Source organism: Phocoena phocoena, chromosome 17 (assembly GCF_963924675.1).
Source record: "Phocoena phocoena chromosome 17, mPhoPho1.1, whole genome shotgun sequence".
Taxonomy (NCBI): domain Eukaryota; kingdom Metazoa; phylum Chordata; class Mammalia; order Artiodactyla; family Phocoenidae; genus Phocoena; species Phocoena phocoena.
In genome coordinates, this window is record NC_089235.1 from 13253820 (window position 1) to 13272113 (window position 18294).

General features: G+C 39.8%; 1 protein-coding gene across 1 annotated transcript in view; it reads right to left on the minus strand.

The window, feature by feature from the left end:
- The window catches only part of CPA6 (carboxypeptidase A6), a 264226-nt gene that overhangs the window by 4761 nt on the left and 241171 nt on the right, over positions 1-18294 (minus strand). The window contains exon 9 of the mRNA XM_065895615.1: positions 2541-2743. Coding sequence (XP_065751687.1) covers positions 2541-2743 — 203 coding nt within the window. The remainder of the gene's footprint in view (positions 1-2540; positions 2744-18294) is intronic.

An 18294-nucleotide genomic window follows, 5' to 3' on the forward strand; every position in this document is an offset into this window, starting at 1 on the left:
TCTTCTCCAATGGCCTCAGTGATATTCCATGGCAAGGGCAGAAATTTCTACATTTAGAAGATGACTGCATTCTGCTGGTAAGGAGACCTTTGTTCCTCATTATTTCAGATGACTAAACCCAAGAAAAATAATCTACCGAGGAAAAAGAAAGATAACCACTCTGCCTATTTTCGCAAAATGTATGCATAGTTTTAGCCTTTTGGGCTCACTGGACTTCTGCCACCGACGTGCAGGTGCACGTTGATAAGAGGTTTAGACATGATCCTTCCTCAAAGAGTAGAAGCTTCATAAAATTTTCTAAGAATATTTTCCAGGATGGCACCTATTTAAAAGAGTTTAAGTGATTCTTCCTTTTGTCCATTCCTTCTTTTTTTCCATTCATCCAGAAGGACCCAGGTCTCCCTTATTGGACCTCAGCTAAGTAAGGAGTATATGTTTTATTTAAATATTTTTATATTTAAAGCAACTTAGTGACCGAAATATCTTAGCAGAAACACAGACTCCTACGTATTGATGGAATGTTTTTGAACAAGTTGAACAGAACTTAATGGCTACTGGCTAACATTCAGAGACATCTATTATCTGAGAACTGTAATCTTAGTTTTAGCGATTTAGCTTATCTGCAACCCGCTAACAGGATTTCTCAATGGGTCACCACTGACAGTTTGGACTAAATCATTCTTTGCTGTGGAAGGCTGTCCTGTACAATGTAGGATGTTTCACAGCATCCTTGGCCACTAGATGCCAATAACATCCCCCACCCCTGTTGTGGCCATCAAAAAATGTCTCCAACACTGTCAGTGTCCCTTGGGAGGGAAATTCATCATTGGTTGTGAACCACTGATCCACTCTTCATACCACATCCTCCAATCCAAGACACAAGGAAAATAACTCCTGATGGGAAGATAAATTCAAAATATGGAGAATATTCTCATGTGGTAGGTTTTTTTTTTGTTTTGTTTTTGCGGTATGCGGGCCTCCCACCACTGTGGCCTCTCCCGTTGTGGAGCACAGGCTCTGGACGCGCAGGCTCAGCAGCCATGGCTCACGGGCCCAGCCGCTCCGCGGCATGTGGGATCCTCCCGGACCGGGGCACGAACCCGCGTCCCCTGCATCGGCAGGTGGACTCTCAACCACTGCGCCACCAGGGGAGCCCTCATGTGGTAGTTTTAATATATTACATATTCTATATAATCTGTTGTGAGTATGCAAACAGATGCTGTGTCCAATTTAGAAAAGGCTGAACATTCGCGTATAGAAACATTTTGGTACAAGGTGGTTAGGTTGCCAGGTCAATAACATCAAGAATGAGAAGCCTATTTGACCCACCGAGGAGCTGAAGAACAGCACTATCAAATATCACTCCCACCTTTACAGTATTTCTCAAGAGAGAGAATTTGCTCAGAATTCTTGCATGAAATGCTAAGAACTAAGTTCCTCTTTTGGACAGAATGCAAGCCTTCCCCCAGGCCACCTTCTGACCTCACGTTCCAAATTCTTCCCAGGTCCTGGCCATGGAGATCAGGAATTCCCGCAACCCCAAGCAACTGGTGCAGGATTTGGAGTCTGAGGTATAGGGAGAGAGAGGATGCTTCTTTTTTATAAAAGCTTTTAAATTCAAGCCTAAAATACATACAGAAGAGTATACAGATTTTAAGTTTATAGTTCAATGAATGATCACTAGTTGTATGCAGTCATCCAGAACCAGCATCCAGCCAAGGAATAGAAAATCAACAGCAGTCCCAAAGCCCGCCTGTGCGCCGTCCCAATCCCTCCTCCCTCCCTCCCTCTTCCTTGCTTCTAACACTATGTATTAGTTTGGCCTGGTCTTGAACTTTATAGGCCTTCAGATGATGTAGGCTCTGAAGCGGACTCACTTTACTGAGGAATTAGTCCCTATAGTGGATAGCTTGTTGGGTTTCTGAGAGGTGAGGAAGGAACTCTGCTCTTTCACTTTCAGGTAATCTCATGCCTGAAAGGCTGTTCATTCTTAGCACTAATTTGTCAGATGCATGCCCAGAGACTTAGTAGCATTAAGCAAATAGCGTTTATAAATTAAAACTTGCTTTTAATTGAGTCAGACCATAATTTACGAACAGTTGTTTACTCAATAAAGTTAATTACAGCCCTGCATATGTGACCGGAGCTGTAATACTAATCACCTCCATCCTGACATTTTCCAAATAACCTGTGGTAAGAATGTAAATATGTTTGAAGTGATTGTATTGGAGAAGCAGCATGAACAGTGGTTAAAAGCAACAATGCTGGAGCCAGATTTGGGGTGAATCCTGGCTATGACACTTAGTAGCTCTGTGTTCTTAGTATAATGACTTAACATCTTTAAGTTTCAGTTTCCTCATCTGTAAAATGTGGATAATAATTGTTACTGAATAGATTATGAAAAATAAGTGAGATTATGTATATATGAAATGCTAATGAGAACAAACACAATGTGTTTGCTATGATCATTACCACATAGAACCATCTTAGCATTAGAAAAGGATGAAGCCTGACACACGTATCCAGCTTCAAGTACTTACCACACAGCTAAAATTGGGGATTGTTGCATATTTGTAAGAATAGGGATACAGCAACATCTGAGCATATGCGTGAAAAGAGAGGTAAGCCCTTATGTGCTTCTTGTGTTTTCGGAGGAAGTTAGCTACAGCTTTCACTTCCGGCTCAGATTCTGGGAAAGGTCCACAGTATGTATCATCACAAGGGTGCATGGAAGCTCCTTCATCTGCAAATTAGAAAAGAAAATGGGGTGAAGGGATGGGCAGGCAAGAAGCAAGAAACACAAATCGGCATTGTTAAACTGATTTTTCTTTTATTTCTGTAAACACACGGTATTATTAAGCAGTTCCTCTAACTTCTCATTTAAAGAAATCAATACTGAAAAATCCAAGACAGTTCAGGCCTCCATGCGTAATGGGAGGGCAGCCTGAATAGGAACTAGGTGCTGCTTGTTTAAGCCTGCATAAACCACTCTAAAGGGAGGGCTCTATCAGTTGGAGAACTAATTCTACCTGATCCCCCCAGAGCAGGAAAGGCCTCCTGTTTATACACTCCATGACACTTGCACTTTCCCACCATAACATTCAACACACGTGTAATTAGTGTCAAAATTTACTCATTTAACATGCAACCAATATTTACACTAATCTGGGTGCCTGGGATACAGTGGAAGACAACATAGGAAGAAATCCTTGCTCTAACAGAGCCTACATTCAATCTGGATTCTTTGTTAGATTCTAATGCTCTGAGAAGTCAGGGGCTGTGTTTTTCCTGCTGGGCACCTGACAACTAGAACAAGTATGGCAAGTGTTCAACAAATATTTGTTGAATAAATGAATGTCAGATCCAAAGAAAAGGCTAGACCTCTGTACAGATGTCTGGTAAGATACAAATACTGATATATCAAGAACAGGCAGGGAGGCAAGACTGAAATAATTCCACCAAACATGCCATACCAATTTCTATTATATTTTTAGATCAGCTATATACAAACTGGCTTTGTGAAACCCGAGGCCTCTCCAGTTATCTTAGGGGTCAGTTAAGTCCTCAAAACTAAATTTTAATAATTGTCAAATTAAAAATGTATACAGGTCTATGAAGGGGAGGAAGGAAAATAAGATTCACTATAACAATCACAGTGTTAAGTTCCAAGAAATTTTGGAAATAATGACATTTTTCAGTTACTTGCCATTCTGAGTCCTTACAATCTCTCCCATACCCCTGGAACACTGTAACTCTTTCCACAAACAAATGGAAAACGTTTGGTGAGTCTGTGACATAGTCTAATACTTCTGAAAATGAAAAGACAACTAAGATCAGGCTAATTCTTGAGTATGTTAAATCTCATTTATGCCATAGGAGAGTGTAGATGGGGGAACTTGCAGCAATTGTGGTTTTCCTCCTTTGAGTCTAATTCTGGAGATGCCTCAAAAGCAAGTGGGATATGGATAGAACTCAGAACTTAATATAAAAACTGTAGCTGATACTCCTGAAGGAATAGGAAAAAGAGACATTTGAGGAATATTGATGTAAAGCACTGGAAAGGAGAGATCACAAATAGAGCAGCTAATTCCAGCGAGAGCAGAAGTAAGGGGCCAGAGAAACAAGAACTCACAATAATCCTAATAAATATTCTCAAGGGCATATAGGAGGGCACTGGAAACATTAAACAGGGACGAGAAGTTATAAAAAAGAACCAATGAGATATAATGGAAATAAAAAACTTAACTCATGGGTTGAGTGAATACAGTGGATGAGTGAATTAATGAGATGGAGCGGGTTTTGAAATGTTTCCAGAAGGCATTAGACGAGACAAAGAATTGGAAAAAAGAAAAAAAAATTAAAGGGTATGAAAAATAGAATAATTGTCAACATCTGATTAATAAGGGTTCTAAAAGAGAAAAAAATATTTGAAGAACTGCTAACTGAAATTGTGCCACGATTAAAGAAAGATTGAATGGGTACCAACACGAGAGAGAAAAGGGAAAATAGTAACACTTTGACACAGTAAAGTGAAATTTAGGAACGAACCAATTCCAGAGAGAAAGAAGCAGGCCATCTATAAAGGAATGAGAATTAGATTCACATCTGACGTTTTAAATAGCAACACCAGAGTAATATTTCCACAGTACTTTTGAAAAAAGGAAATGAGTCTAGACTTTTATACCTAGCTGAACTCTTATTGAAATGTGAGAGTGAAAGATGTCGTAGTTATTGTGGCATATTTTCATTGGTTATTTTTTCAATTTCTTTTCACTTAGAGGTTTTAAATTTCACATCATACAAAATGTAAAGGTTTTAAAAGGATTTTATTAATTCTCATAAGTTTTGCCAAATTGTTTACTAAGCTTGTTACTGTTCACACTCCCCCAAGTAATGCAGAAGAGTACCATTTCTCCTCAATACCTGCCGACAGTACCCTGAAAGAGTATCACCTTTTGATTTTTGCCAGTTTGCTACTGCAAGTATGTTTGAGCGTTGATTCGTAGGTTCACTGGATGGGACTCCTCTCTGAATTGCTTAATCATGTCCTTAGCTCATGTTATTCTCTCTTGGGCTGTTTATCTTTTTTCTTACCCGTGTATAAAAGAGCTTTGTATAGGTGTTTGTCATCTGCATTGCATTTTATTCTCATATTTATAATTTTTCTATTGAATTGTTTATTATAACTTTTATCATTTTAGACATTTTAAATTTTATGTAATTACCATGTCTTTTTCAATGCCTTTGGGTTTCCTCTCTTGGTGAAGAAAGTTTCCCCTATTCTAAAGGATTATAGGTTATTTATAGGTTTTCCTCTAAGAATGTTATCATTTTATTTTGTTCTTTTTCATCTAAGTCTTTAATCCTTCTGGATTTTTTTTTTTGGATTTATTTTTGTACCTATGTAACCTAGTTATAACTTCAGTTTTTCTATGGTGATAGCCAATTCTATCAGCATCATTTATTAAATATTCTATCATTTTCCCACTGAATTGAAACACCACCTTGGTCGTATATTAGAGTCAACTGCATTTGTAGATCTATTCCTGGATTCTCTGTTCTGCTGGTCTATTTGTCTATTTCCATACTGTCACCCTATCAATCTGTAGGAGCATTAAGGTATGCTCGATATCAGACAAGTTCCCCTTACTAGTATTCTTCTTCCAGTTTTATTGGTTTTTAGGGTCTATTTACTTTTCCGTATAAAGTTTATGATCATTTTATCAATTCCCCAAAACAGAAAACAAATGAAAAACCCTGTTGAGATTCTAACTGGAATTGCATTAAACTTAATACTGATTTGGGGAGGATATTATTATACTGAGTCATCCAATCCAAGGACATGTTACACCATTCCATTTCCTCAGATGGAGTTTTATGTTCTTCATTAATACTTTATCATTTTTTCTTTAGTATGCCTTCTTTATTGTTGGTATTATTATTTTTTTAAACATCTTTATTGGAGTATAATTGCTTTACAATGGTGTGTTAGTTTCTGCTGTATAACAAAGTGAATCAGCTATAAATATACATATATCCCCATATCTCCTCTCTCTTGCATCTCCCTCACACCCTCCCTATCCCACCCCTCTAGGTGGTCACAAAGCACCGAGCTGATCTCCCTGTGCTATGTGGCTGCTTCCCACTAGCTATCTATTTTACGTTTGGTAGTGTATATATGTCCATGCCACTCTCTCACTTCATCCCAGCTTACCTTTCCCACTCCCCCTGTCCTCAAGTCCATTCTCTACGTCTGCATCTTTATTCCTGTCCTACCCGTAGGTTCTTCAGAACCTTTTTTTTTTTTTAGATTCCATATATGTGTGTTAACATACAGTATTTGTTTTTCTCTTTCTGAATTACTTCACTCTGTACGACAGATTCTAGGTCCATCCACCTCACTGCAAATAACTCAATTTCATTTCTTTTTATGGTTGAGTAATATTCCATTGTATATATAGATATTGCCACATCTTCTTTATCCATTCATCTATCGATGGACACTTAGGTTGCTTCCATGTCCTGGCTATTGTAAATAGAGCTGCAATGAACAGTGTGGTACATGACTCTTTTTGAATTATGGTTTTCTCAGGGTATATGCCCAGTAGTGGGATTGCTGGGTCATATGGTAGTGCTGTTTTTAGTTTTTTAAGGATGCTCCATACTGTTCCCCATAGTGGCTGTATCAATTTACATTCCCACCAACAGTGCAAGAGGGTTCCCTTTTCCACACACCCTCTCCAGCATTTATTGTTCGTAGATTTTTTTCATGATGGCAATTCTGAGCAGTGTGAGGTGATGCCTCATTGTAGTTTTGATTTGCATTTCTCTGATGATTAGTGATGTTGAGTATCCTTTCATGTGTTTGTTGGCAATCTGTATATCTTCTTTGGAGAAATGTGTATTTAGGTCTTCTGCCCATTTTTAGATTGGGTTGTTTGTTTTTTTGATATTGAGCTGCATGAGCTGCTTGTATATTTTGGAGATTAATCTTTTGTCGGTTGCTTCATTTGCAAATATTTTCTCCCATTCTGAGGGTTGCCTTTTCATCTTGTTTATGGTTTCCTTTGCTGTGAAAAACCTTTTAAGTTTCACTAGGTCCCATTTGTTTACTTTTGTTTTTATTTCCATTTCTCTAGGAGTTGGGTCAAAATGGATCTCGCTATGATTTATGTCATAGAGTGTTCAGCCTATGTTTTCCTCTAAGAGTTTTATAGTATCTGGCCTTACATTTAGGTCTTTAATCAATTTTGAGTTTATTTTTGTGTATGGTGTTTGGGAGTGTTCTAATTTCATTCTTTTACATGTAGCTGTCCAGTTTTCTCAGCACCACTTACTGAAGAGGCTGTCTTTTCTCCACTGTATATTCTTGCCTCCTTTATCAAAAATAAGGTGACCACATGTGTGTGGGTTTATCTCTGGGTTTTCTATCCTGTTCCTTGATCTATATTTGTTTTTGTGCCAGTACCAAACTGTTTTGATTATAGTAGCTTTGTAGTATAGTCTGAAATCTGGAAGCCTGATTCCTCCAGTTCCATTTTTCTTTCTCAAGATTGCTTTGGCTATTCAGGGTCTTTTGTGTTTCCATATAAATTGTGAAATTTTTTGTTCTAGTTCTGTGAAAGATGCCATTGGTAGTTTGATAGGGATTGCATTGAATCTGTAGATTGCTTTGGGTAGTATAGTCATTTTCACAATGTTGATTCTTCCAATCCAAGAACATGGTATATCTCTCTGTCTGTATCATCTTTAATTTCTTTCATCAATGTCTTATAGTTTTCTGCATACAGGTCTTTTGCCTCCTTAGGTAGGTTTATTCCTAGGTATTTTATTCTTTATGTTGCAGTGGTAAATCAGAGTGTTTCCTTAATTTCTCTTTCAGATTTTTCATCATTAGTGTATAGGAATGCAAGAGATTTCTGTGCACTAATTTTGTATACTGCAACTTTACCAAATTCATTGATTAGCTCTAGTAGTTTTCTGGTGGCATTTTTAGGATTCTCTATGTATAGTATCATGTCCTCTGCAAACAGTGACAGCTTTACTTCTTCTTTTCTGATTTGTATTTATTTTTCTTCTCTGATTGCTATGGCTAAAACTTCCAAAACTAGGTTGAACAATAGTGATGAGAGTGGACAACCTTGTCTTGTTCCTGATGTTAGTGGAAATGGTTTCAGTTTTTCACCATTGAGAACGATGTTGGCTGTGGGTTTCTCATATATGGCCTTTATTATGTTGAGGTAAGTTTCCTCTATGCCTACTTTCTGGAGGGTTTTTATCATAAATGGGTGTTGAATTTTGCCAAAAGCTTTTTCGGCATCTATTGAAATGAACATACGGTTTTTCTCATTCAGTTTGTTAATATGGTTTATCATGTTGATTGATTTGCATATATTGAGGAATTCTTGCATTCCTGGGATAAACCCACTTGATCATGGTGTATGATCCTTTTTTTTTTTTTTTTTTTTTTGTGGTACGTGGGCCTCACACTCTTGTGGCCTCTTCTGTTGTGGAGCACAGGCTCTGGATGCTCAGGCTCAGTGGCCATGGCTCACGGGCCCAGTCGCTCTGCAGCATGTGGGATCTTCCCGGACCAGGGCATGAACCCGTGTCCCCTGCATCAGCAGGTGGACTCTCAACCACTGTGCCACCAGGGAAGACCTGTATGATCCTTTTAATGTGCTGTTGGAGTCTGTTTGCTACTATTTTTTTTTTTTTTTTTTTTTTGTAGTACATGGGCCTCTCCCTGTTGTGGCCTCTCCCGTTGCGGAGCACAGGCTCCGGACGCGCAGGCTCAGCCGCTCCGCGGCATGCGGGATCCTCCCAGACCGGGACACGAACCCGCGTCCCCTGCATCGGCAGGCGGACCCTCAACCACTGCGCCACCAGGGAAGCCCTGTTTGCTACTATTTTGTTGAGGATTTTTGCATCTATGTTCATCAGTGATATTGGAGTGTAGTTTTCCTTTTTGTGACATCTTTGTTTGGTTTTGGTATCAGGGTGATGGTGGCCTCATAGAATGAATTTGGGAGTGTTCCTCCCTCTGCTATATTTTGGAAGAGTTTGAGAAGGATAGGTGTTAGCTCTTCTCCAAATGTTTCATAGAATTCGCCTGTGTAGCCCTCTGGTCCTGGGCTTTTGTTTGTTGGAAGATTTTTAATCACAGTCTCAGTTTCACTGCTTGTGATTGGTCTGTTTATATTTTCTATTTCTTCCTGGTTCAGTCTCAGAAGGTTGTGCTTTTCTAAGAATTTGTCCTTTTCTTCCAGGTTGTCCATTTTATTGGCATATGGTTGCTTGTAGTAATCTCTTATGATCTTTTGTATTTCTACAGGGTCAGTTGTTGCTTCTCCTTTTTCATTTCTAATTCTGTTGACTTGAGTCTTCTCCCTTTTTTTTCTTGATGAGTCTGGCTAATGGTTCATCAATTTTGTTTATCTTCTCAAATAACCAACTTTTAGTTTTATTGAACTTTGCTATTGTTTCCTTCATTTCTTTTTCATTTATTTCTGATCTGGTCTTTATGATTTCTTTCCTTCTGCTAACTTTGGGGGGTTTTTGTTCTTCTTTCTCTAAATGCTTTAGGTGTAAGGTTAGGTTGTTTATTTGAAATGTTTATTGTTTCTTGAGGTAGGATTGTATTGCTATAATCTTTCCTCTTAGAACTGCTTTTGCTGCATCCCATAGGTTTTGGGTGGTCGTGTTTTCATTGTCATTTGTTTCTAGGCATTTTTTGATTTCCTCTTTGATTTTTTCAGTGATCTCTTGGTTATTTAGTAGTGTATTGTTTAGCCTCCATGTGTTTGTATTTTTTACAGATTTTTTTTTCTTGTAGTTGGTATCTAGTCTGATAGCATTGTGGTCTAAAAAGATACTTGATATGATTTCAATTGTCTTAAATTTACCAAGGCTTGATTTGTGACCCAAGATATGATCTATCCTGGAGAATGTTCCATGAGCACTTGAGAAGAAAGTGTATTCTGTTGTTTTTGGATGGAATGTCCTATAAATATCAACTAAGTGCATCTTGTTTAATGTATCATTTATAGCTTGTGTTTCCGTATTTATTTTCATTTTGGATGATCTGTCCATTGGTGAAAGTGGGGTGTTAAAGTCCCCTGCTATGATTTTGTTACTGACGATTTCCCCTTTTATGGCTGTTAGCATTTGCCTTGTATACTGAGGTGCTCCTATGTTGGGTGCATAAATATTTACAAGTGTTATATCTTCATCTTGGATTGATCCCTTGATCATTATGTAGTGTCCTTTTTTGTCTCTTGTAATAGTCTTTATTTTAAAATCTATTTTTTCTGATATGAAAATTGCTATTCCAGCTTCCTTTTGATTTCCATTTGCATGGAATGTCTTTTTCCATCCCCTCACTTTCAGTCTGTATGTGTCCCTAGGTCTGAAGTGGGTCTCTTGTCGGCAGCATGTATACAGGTCTTGTTTTTGTATCCATTCAGCCAGTCTATGTCTTTTGGTTGGAGCATTTAATCCATTTCCATTTAAGGTAATTATTGATATGTATGTTCCTATTACCATTTTCTTAATTGTTTTGGGTTTGTTATTGTAGGTCTTTTCCTTTTCTTGTTTTTCCTGCCTAGAGAAGTTCCTTTAGCATTTGTTGTAAAGCTGGTTTGGTGGTAGTGAATTCTCTTAGCTTTTGCTGGCCTGTAAAGGTTTTAATTTCTCTGTCGGGTCTGAATGAGATCCTTGCTGGATAGAGTAATCTTGGTTGTAGGTTTTTCCCTTTCATCACTTTAAATATGTCCTGCCAGTCCCTTCTGGCTTGCAGAGTTTCTGCTGAAAGATCAGCTGTTAACCTTATTGAGATTCCCTTGTGTGTTATTTGTTGTTTTTCCCTTGCTGCTTTTTTTTTTTTTTTTTTTTTTTTTTTTTTTGTGGTACGCGGGCCTCTCACTGTTGTGGCCTCTCCCACTGCGGAGCACAGGCTCCAGACGCGCAGGCTCAGCGGCCATGGCTCACGGGCCCAGCCGCTCCACGGCATGTGGGATCTTCCCGGACCGGGGCACGAACCCGTATCCCCTGCATCGGCAGGCAGACTCTCAACCACTGCGCCACCAGGGAAGCCCTCCCTTGCTGCTTTTAATATATATTTTTTGTATTTAATTTTGGTAGTTTGATTAGTATTTTCTTGGTGTGTTTCTCCTTGGATTTATCCTGTATGAGACTCTCTGTGCTTCTTGGATGTGATTGACTATTTCCTTTCTCATATTAGGGAAGTTTTCAACTATAATCTCCTCAAATATTTTGTCAGTCCCTTTCTTTTTCTCCTTTTTCTGGGACCCCTATAATTTGAATGTTGGTGTGTTTAATGTTGTCCCAGAGGTCTCTTAGTCTGTCTTCATTTCTTTTCATTCTTTTTTCTTTATTGTGTTCTGCAGCAGTGAATTCCACCATTCTGTCTTCCAGGTCACTTATCTGTTCTTCTGCCCCAGTTATTCTGCTATTGATTCCTTCTGGAGAATTTTTAATTTCATTTATTGTGTTGTTTATCATTGTTTGTTTGCTCTTTAGTTCTTCTAAGTCCTTGTTAAATGTTTCTTGTATTTTCTCCATTCTATTTCCAAGATTTTTGATCATCTTTACTATCATTACTCTGAATTCTTTTTCATGTAGACTATTTCCTCTTCATTTGTTTGGTCTGATGGGTTTTTACCTTGCTCTTTCATCTGCTATGTGTTTCTCTGTCTTCTCATTTTGCTGAACTTACTGTATTTGGGGTCTCCTTTTCACAGGCTGCACGTTTGTAGTTCCCATTGTTTTTGGTGTCTCTCCTCAGTGGGTAAGGTTGGTTCAGTGGGTTATGTAGGTTTCCTGGTGGAGGGTACTGGTGCCTGTGTTCTGGTGGATGCGGCTGGATCTTGTCTTTATGGTGGGCAGGACTGCATCTGGTCATGTGTTCTGGGGTGTCTGTGACCTTATTATGATTTTAGGCAGCCTCTCTGATGATGGGTGGGGCTGTGTTCCTATCTTGCTAGTTGTTTGGCATAGGGTGTCCAGCACTGTAGCTTGCTGGTCGTTGAGTAGAACTGGGTCTTAGCATTGAGATGGAGGTCTCTGGGAGAGCTTTTGCTGTTTGATATTACATGGAGCTGGGAGGTATCTGGTGGACCAATGTCCTGAGTTCAGCTCTCCCACCTCAGAGGCACAGGAATGACACTGGCCAGAGCACCAAGACCCTGTCAGCCACATGGCTCAGAAGAAAAGGGAGAGAAAAAGAAAGAAAAAAAGAAAAAATAATAATAAAGTAAAATAAAGTTATTAAAAATAAAAAGCAATTATAAAGTAATAAAAAATGTACAGAGAGAACCCTAGGACAAATGGTAAAAGCAAAGCTATACAGACAAAATCACACAAAGAACCATACACATACACACTCACAAAAAGAGAAAAAGGAAAAAAAAATATATCTTTTGGGAAGTCTGAGGTCTTCTGCCAGCATTCAGTAGGTGTTCTGTAGGAGTTGTTCCATGTGTAGATGTATTTCTGATGTATTTGTGGGGAGGAAGGTGATCCATGTCTTACTCTGCCATCTTGAAGATCCCCCCTGTTGTTGCTATTATTATTATGAATTGGTAACTATTTCTTTTTTAAACAATTTTTATTTAAAAATATTTAAAAATTTTTATACAATTTTTAAGGGTTACTTTCCATTTACAGTTATTACTAAATATTGCTCTATTCCCCATGTTGTACAGTACATCCCTGAACCTATCTTACACCCAGTAGTTTGTACCTCCCACTCCCCCACCTCTTTATTGCCCCTCACCCCTTCTCCACTGGTAACTAGTCGTTTTTTCTCTATATCTGTGAGTCTGCTTCTGTTTTGTTATATTCACTAGTTTTCTGTACTTTTTAGATTCTACATGTAAGTGATAATCATACAGTATTTGTACTGCTCTGACTTATTTCACTTATCACAATGCCCTCTAAGTCCATCCATGTTGCTGAAAATGGCAAAATTTCATTATTTTTACGGCTGCGTAATATTCCGATGTATATTTATACCACATCTTCTTCATCTGTTCATCTGCTGATAGACACTTAGGTTGCTTCCATATCTTGGCAGTTGTAAATAATGCTGCTATGAACACTGGGTGCAGGTCTCTTCAAATAAGTGTTTTTGTTTCTTTTTCAGATATATACCCAGGAGTGGAATTTTTGGGTCATATGGTAGTTCTGTTTTTAGTTTTTTGAGAAACCTCCGTAGGTTTTCCACAGTGGCTGGAATTGGTAACTATTTTTCAAACGGTCCTCTCAGGGTGTGATGGTAGAAGTCATTTCATGATACCATGAGAGTTCCTCCTATCCTCCCCCTTCCTGTCTTCCACCTCCAACTCCATCAGATCTAGCTGGGAATTAGTTGCCCAAACTATCTCTTTATAAACTTCATTTTGGAAGCTTATGTGCTGTCAGAATGAAAATGTGACCCATTGGGAAAATTTTATATAAAATATGATATGTATGTTATTTACATATATAAATAGTTTTCTGATAACTTTATTCTTAAAGATAATATCATATTTGGGATAATGAGTGACAGCTTAGTTGACATTTCCTTAGAAAATCAGACCCTCTTCTAACTAACATTCTAAGTTGCTAAAGATAAATTACTTGTTTTGTTCAAACTGTCAAGAAAGAAGGCATATAATCCTTTAGTGTTCTAATTTTCCATTCTTTCTGTGGATTGTAACTATTTCTAAGCTACTCCTGATTTTGTAGAGGCTGGAGACTTACTTGTTTTTCAACTAACAGTGGGTAAGGATTGCTGTCTTTTATCCTTTATGAGGGAAGAAAAACAAAACTTAATGGTTTTCTTTTTCAAGACTGAGTAGCAGGAGGGATAAATATTTGGTACTGAAAGCAGAGCCAGTGCTATTGTTCCTTTCTGGAGTGGGGAGCAATTGGGGCTGTAGATGGAGATGCGGGTGGTGAGTTCCTTGTATCCCTGACTACATAGCCACAGTGAGACACTACTCTTGACCTGAGGCACTTGCCTTGCCCACATCATCCTCACTAGATCTTCTCTGGGTAGAGCTGAGGTTTTTATAACATCCCTTACTCACATAGGTGGTACAGATCTAATATAGGATGGGAAGAGCAGCAGGGTTTAGAATACAGAATCATTCTACAGATGACTATGTCTGGCTGTAAATCCGGTAGCACTTATGTTGTACTATAGTTATTTATTTATATAGACTCACCCCTCCTTTAGAGGGTGAACTCCTCTAGGACAGAGGTCATGCCTTATTATTCCCAGTACTTAGAAAAATGTACACCCTTGCTATGCTTTAAATGTTGTTGAATGAGTAAGTGGAGCTGACCATGCTCAGGGGAGATGCTTGCACATTGGACTATTTCATTGAATTTAGGTCTTTGAGTAGACAACTAAACTCCAGTTCATGTCCATGGAAGGCTGAGGACTTACAAGGGCAACAATAACAACAACAGAATATCTTCAGAAAGCCTGTTGGTCCGTGAGAACATTCTATTACCTAAGCATTTCTTGAATAATTTCAAATCTGAAACTCTGAGCTTTCCCTAAGTTATACTTTAATAAATGTTTAACAGTTTCAGAAAGGAAATGGTGTACTTAAAACATTTTTATATATGGTGATGAGCCCCAGATTGTTTATGCTCATGAGTACAAATCCTCCCTCGTCCCTAACAGAATACAGAGTGATAGCTTTATGAGTAAGCTTTTAACAAGTCATAGCAGAGAAGGGCCATTAAATTTCCTCTTAGGCTGTATAAAAACTGTAACTGTGTGCTGGTGAGGTTTCTTTCAAAGAAGGGAGAGATATTTGCAACTGGAGAGGACTGTTTATAACAGGAAGGTTTTGAGGAACGTGCGGGGAGAGCAGAGGTGTGTGGAGAATGCACGGAGCCAGAAAAGGTGTAGACTGGCCAGCAAAGAAGGAAAAAGTGCCATGGTTTCCGAGGTTTCAGGAGGACCAGGTGTCCGATCTTACCTGTTTTCTCACAGAGCTTGAAATAGTCTCCTCCCTTGGCTTCTGACACACTGACCCCTTATGTTTTAGTTCCAACAACTTTTTTCTTTCCTTATTAGTCCTCTTTATGGGTTTCTCTACCTCTGTCCGTCCCTTAAAAAAAGAAGCACCCAGTTGTTCTGCCCTTAGTCCATTTTCTTCAGTGATCTCTCTTTTCAATGAATATGGCTTCTTCAGCTACTACTTAGGTATTAATACTTTCATTCATTCAGCAAGTATTTACCATGCTTACAAACTGGGATAGGTCAATGAATGAAACAAAGTTTTCTGCCTTATAGAGCTTACATTCTAATGGTGCTGATGGTGTTGGTGGGGAGATAATAAACAACACAGTGAATAGGTAATTGCTCTGTGCAGTAGAAAAGTGCTGTGGAAAAGAGAAAAAGGCAGAGGATATAGTAAATATCAGGGAGGTGAGTTGCATTTATAGAGATAGTGGTGAGGGTTATTCTCAGAGACTGACTTTTTTTTTTTTTTTTTCGGTACGCGGGCCTCTCACTGTTGTGGCCTCTCCTGTTGCGGAGCACAGGCTCTGGACGCGCAGGCCCAGTGGCCATGGCTCACGGGCCCAGCCGCTCCGCGGCATGTGGGATCTTCCCAGACCGGGACACGAACCCGTGTCCCTTGCATCGGCAGGCGGACTCTCAACCACTGCGCCACCAGGGAAGCCCCAGAGACTGACTTCTGAGCAGACTTGAAGGACACAGGGAGTCAGCCGAAGTATCTGGGGAAGAGTGTTTTGGGCAGAGGGAGCAGCCAGTGCAGAGGCTGCACAGCTGGCCCTGGGGTGTTCCTGGCCAGTGTGGATGGAACCAAGTGTTGAGGGGGAGGGTAGAAACTGATGAGGTCAGACAGTCAATGGGGGCCCAGATCATGTGAAGTTTTATAGGCTATTTTATGTCCTGTATGGGTGAGTTAAGTGGGGAGCCACTGCAGCATTTGGAGCTGAGGGTTGACATCATCTGACATATTTCAGAGGTTCTTTCTGGCTGAGGAGATGGACGGACGGTGTGTTATGGGGAGGATGTGTGCGAGGGTAGAAACCGTGAGACTAGTTATTGGGGTGAGAGATGACAGTAGCTGGGACCAGGGAGGTAGTAATAGAGGTGGTCAGGATGGCTGGCATCTGGAGCTATTCTAAAGGTAAAAACAAAAAGATTTCCTAATGGATTAGAAAAGGTATACGAGAAAGAGAGGAGTTAGAGATGTTCCCGTGGTTTTAGGCCGGGGCGATGGGAAGGTTGGAGCTGCCATCAGCAGAATTGAGAAGTGGCTGTAGGAAGAACAGGTCTGGCAGAGTAAAGATCAGGTGTTCAGTTTTGGATATTTTGAGTTTGAGGTGTCTGTTAGATACACCAGTGGAGATGGCAAGTAGATGTTATATACAGGAGTTTGGAAGAATGTTTTGGGCTAAAAATAGACATTTAGGAGTCAGAAGCGTATGGTAGAGGATGAGCTCTCTTAAGGAATGAATGTAGATAGAGAAGAGAAAAGGTCCAAGACTGACCCCTGGGCATTCCAGTGATCAAAGTTCAGGGGGAAGAAGAGGACCCCACTCCACACACCTGGAAAAAAAATAGACTGAAAAAAATGACCAAGAAACCAATGAGTTTGGAAGAGAGTTTTCTATTCTGGAGGCCAAGTGAAACTACATGTATTGAAAAATAAATCTTGGGCTTCCCTGGTGGCACAGTGGTTAGGAATCCGCCTGCCAATGCAGGGGACACGGGTTCCAGCCCTGGTCTGGGAAGATCCCACATGCTGCAGAGCAACTTAGCCAGTGCGCCACAACTACTGAGCCTGCGCTCTAGAGCCCGCAAGCCACAACTACTGAGCCCACGTGCCACATCTACCGAAGACCGTGCACCTAGATAGAGCCTGTGTTCTGCCACAAGAGAAGCCACCGCAGTGAGAAGCCCGGACACTGCAGTGAAGAGTAGCCTCCACTCGCGCAACTAGAGAGAGCCTGCGCGCAGCAACGAAAACCCAACATGGCCAAAAATAAACAAGTAAAATAAATAAATTGATACAAAAAAGAGAAAAATCATGATCCACTTTGTCAAAGCAGCTTGGAAATCAAGTAAGGTGAGATCAAGATTTGACCACTGGATTTAGCCATGTGGGATTTGATGCGAGTATAACACTGCCTGTAGTGAGTTTAAGGAGGGGAGGATGAGAACCCTGCAAATAGGAACAAAGACATGGGGCAGTAGCTGGTGGAAGAAGTAGAGACGAGAAGGAGTTTCTCAGACGAGAAGAATAATGGCATGCTATTATGCTGCTGGGAAAAACACCACACCCAACCGGCCCAAAAGACAACGGAACAAAAGAGATGGGAAAAGTCCTGGAGCAATATCCCTGAGTAGGCAAGTGGACATCTAGTAAAAGTCAGTGACTTGAATCTCTATCTCTGGCTTTCTGCACATCTCCACCTGCTTGCCTCAGAGGCTCTGGAAGCTCAAGATGTCCTCAGATGAAATCATCTTTCTTTTTCCTACCTACCAAACTGACCTTCTGCTCTGTTTCTTAACCTGTACTTCCCTCATTCATCTAGTGGCCCGAGTCAGAGACTTAGACGGAGTGGTCCTGGAAGTTGTCTTCTCCCTCATCCCTCTATCCAATTGGAGAGCAAATTCTGTTGATCCTGTCTGTTAAACGTCTCTATGCTACTTCCACCAACAAAGTTCAGGCCCTCAGCATCATTCCTCTGCAGTATCAGAATAGTTCATTGCCCTCAGTCTGGCTTGCCTTGAATTCAGCCTTCTCAACAATGTCATTGTAATCTTCTAGAAACATAAATCCGATCTTCTTGCTCTGTTGCTTAAAATCCTTCAGTGGTTGCCTTCTCGATAAAGTTCTGAAGTCTTTACGACAGCCTAAAGACCATAGAAGTAGTGTGATCGAACTGTTTCAAGATGGCAGTGGTAGGTATTATAGCTCATCTTGTGTGTGTGTTCTTCTGTCTTAAAAAAACAATTTGTGATTTTTGTCCTGTTGCTGTACAGATAGCACTGTGATTGGTATTTTACCATTGACCAAATATTTTCACATACTTTCTATGGCTCTATAATATTGGGTTGGCCAAAAAGTTCGTTCAGGTTTTTCTGTAACGTCATACAAAAACCCGAACGAACTTTCTGGCCAACACAATAGTTTCAAGGTTGCATAGTTTCTCCCTTCCTCGGAATTCAAAGGGTTATGCTTTCTCCCCCTGACCAGGTGTTTATGGGATAAGGCCCTTCATGATCTGTTTTTG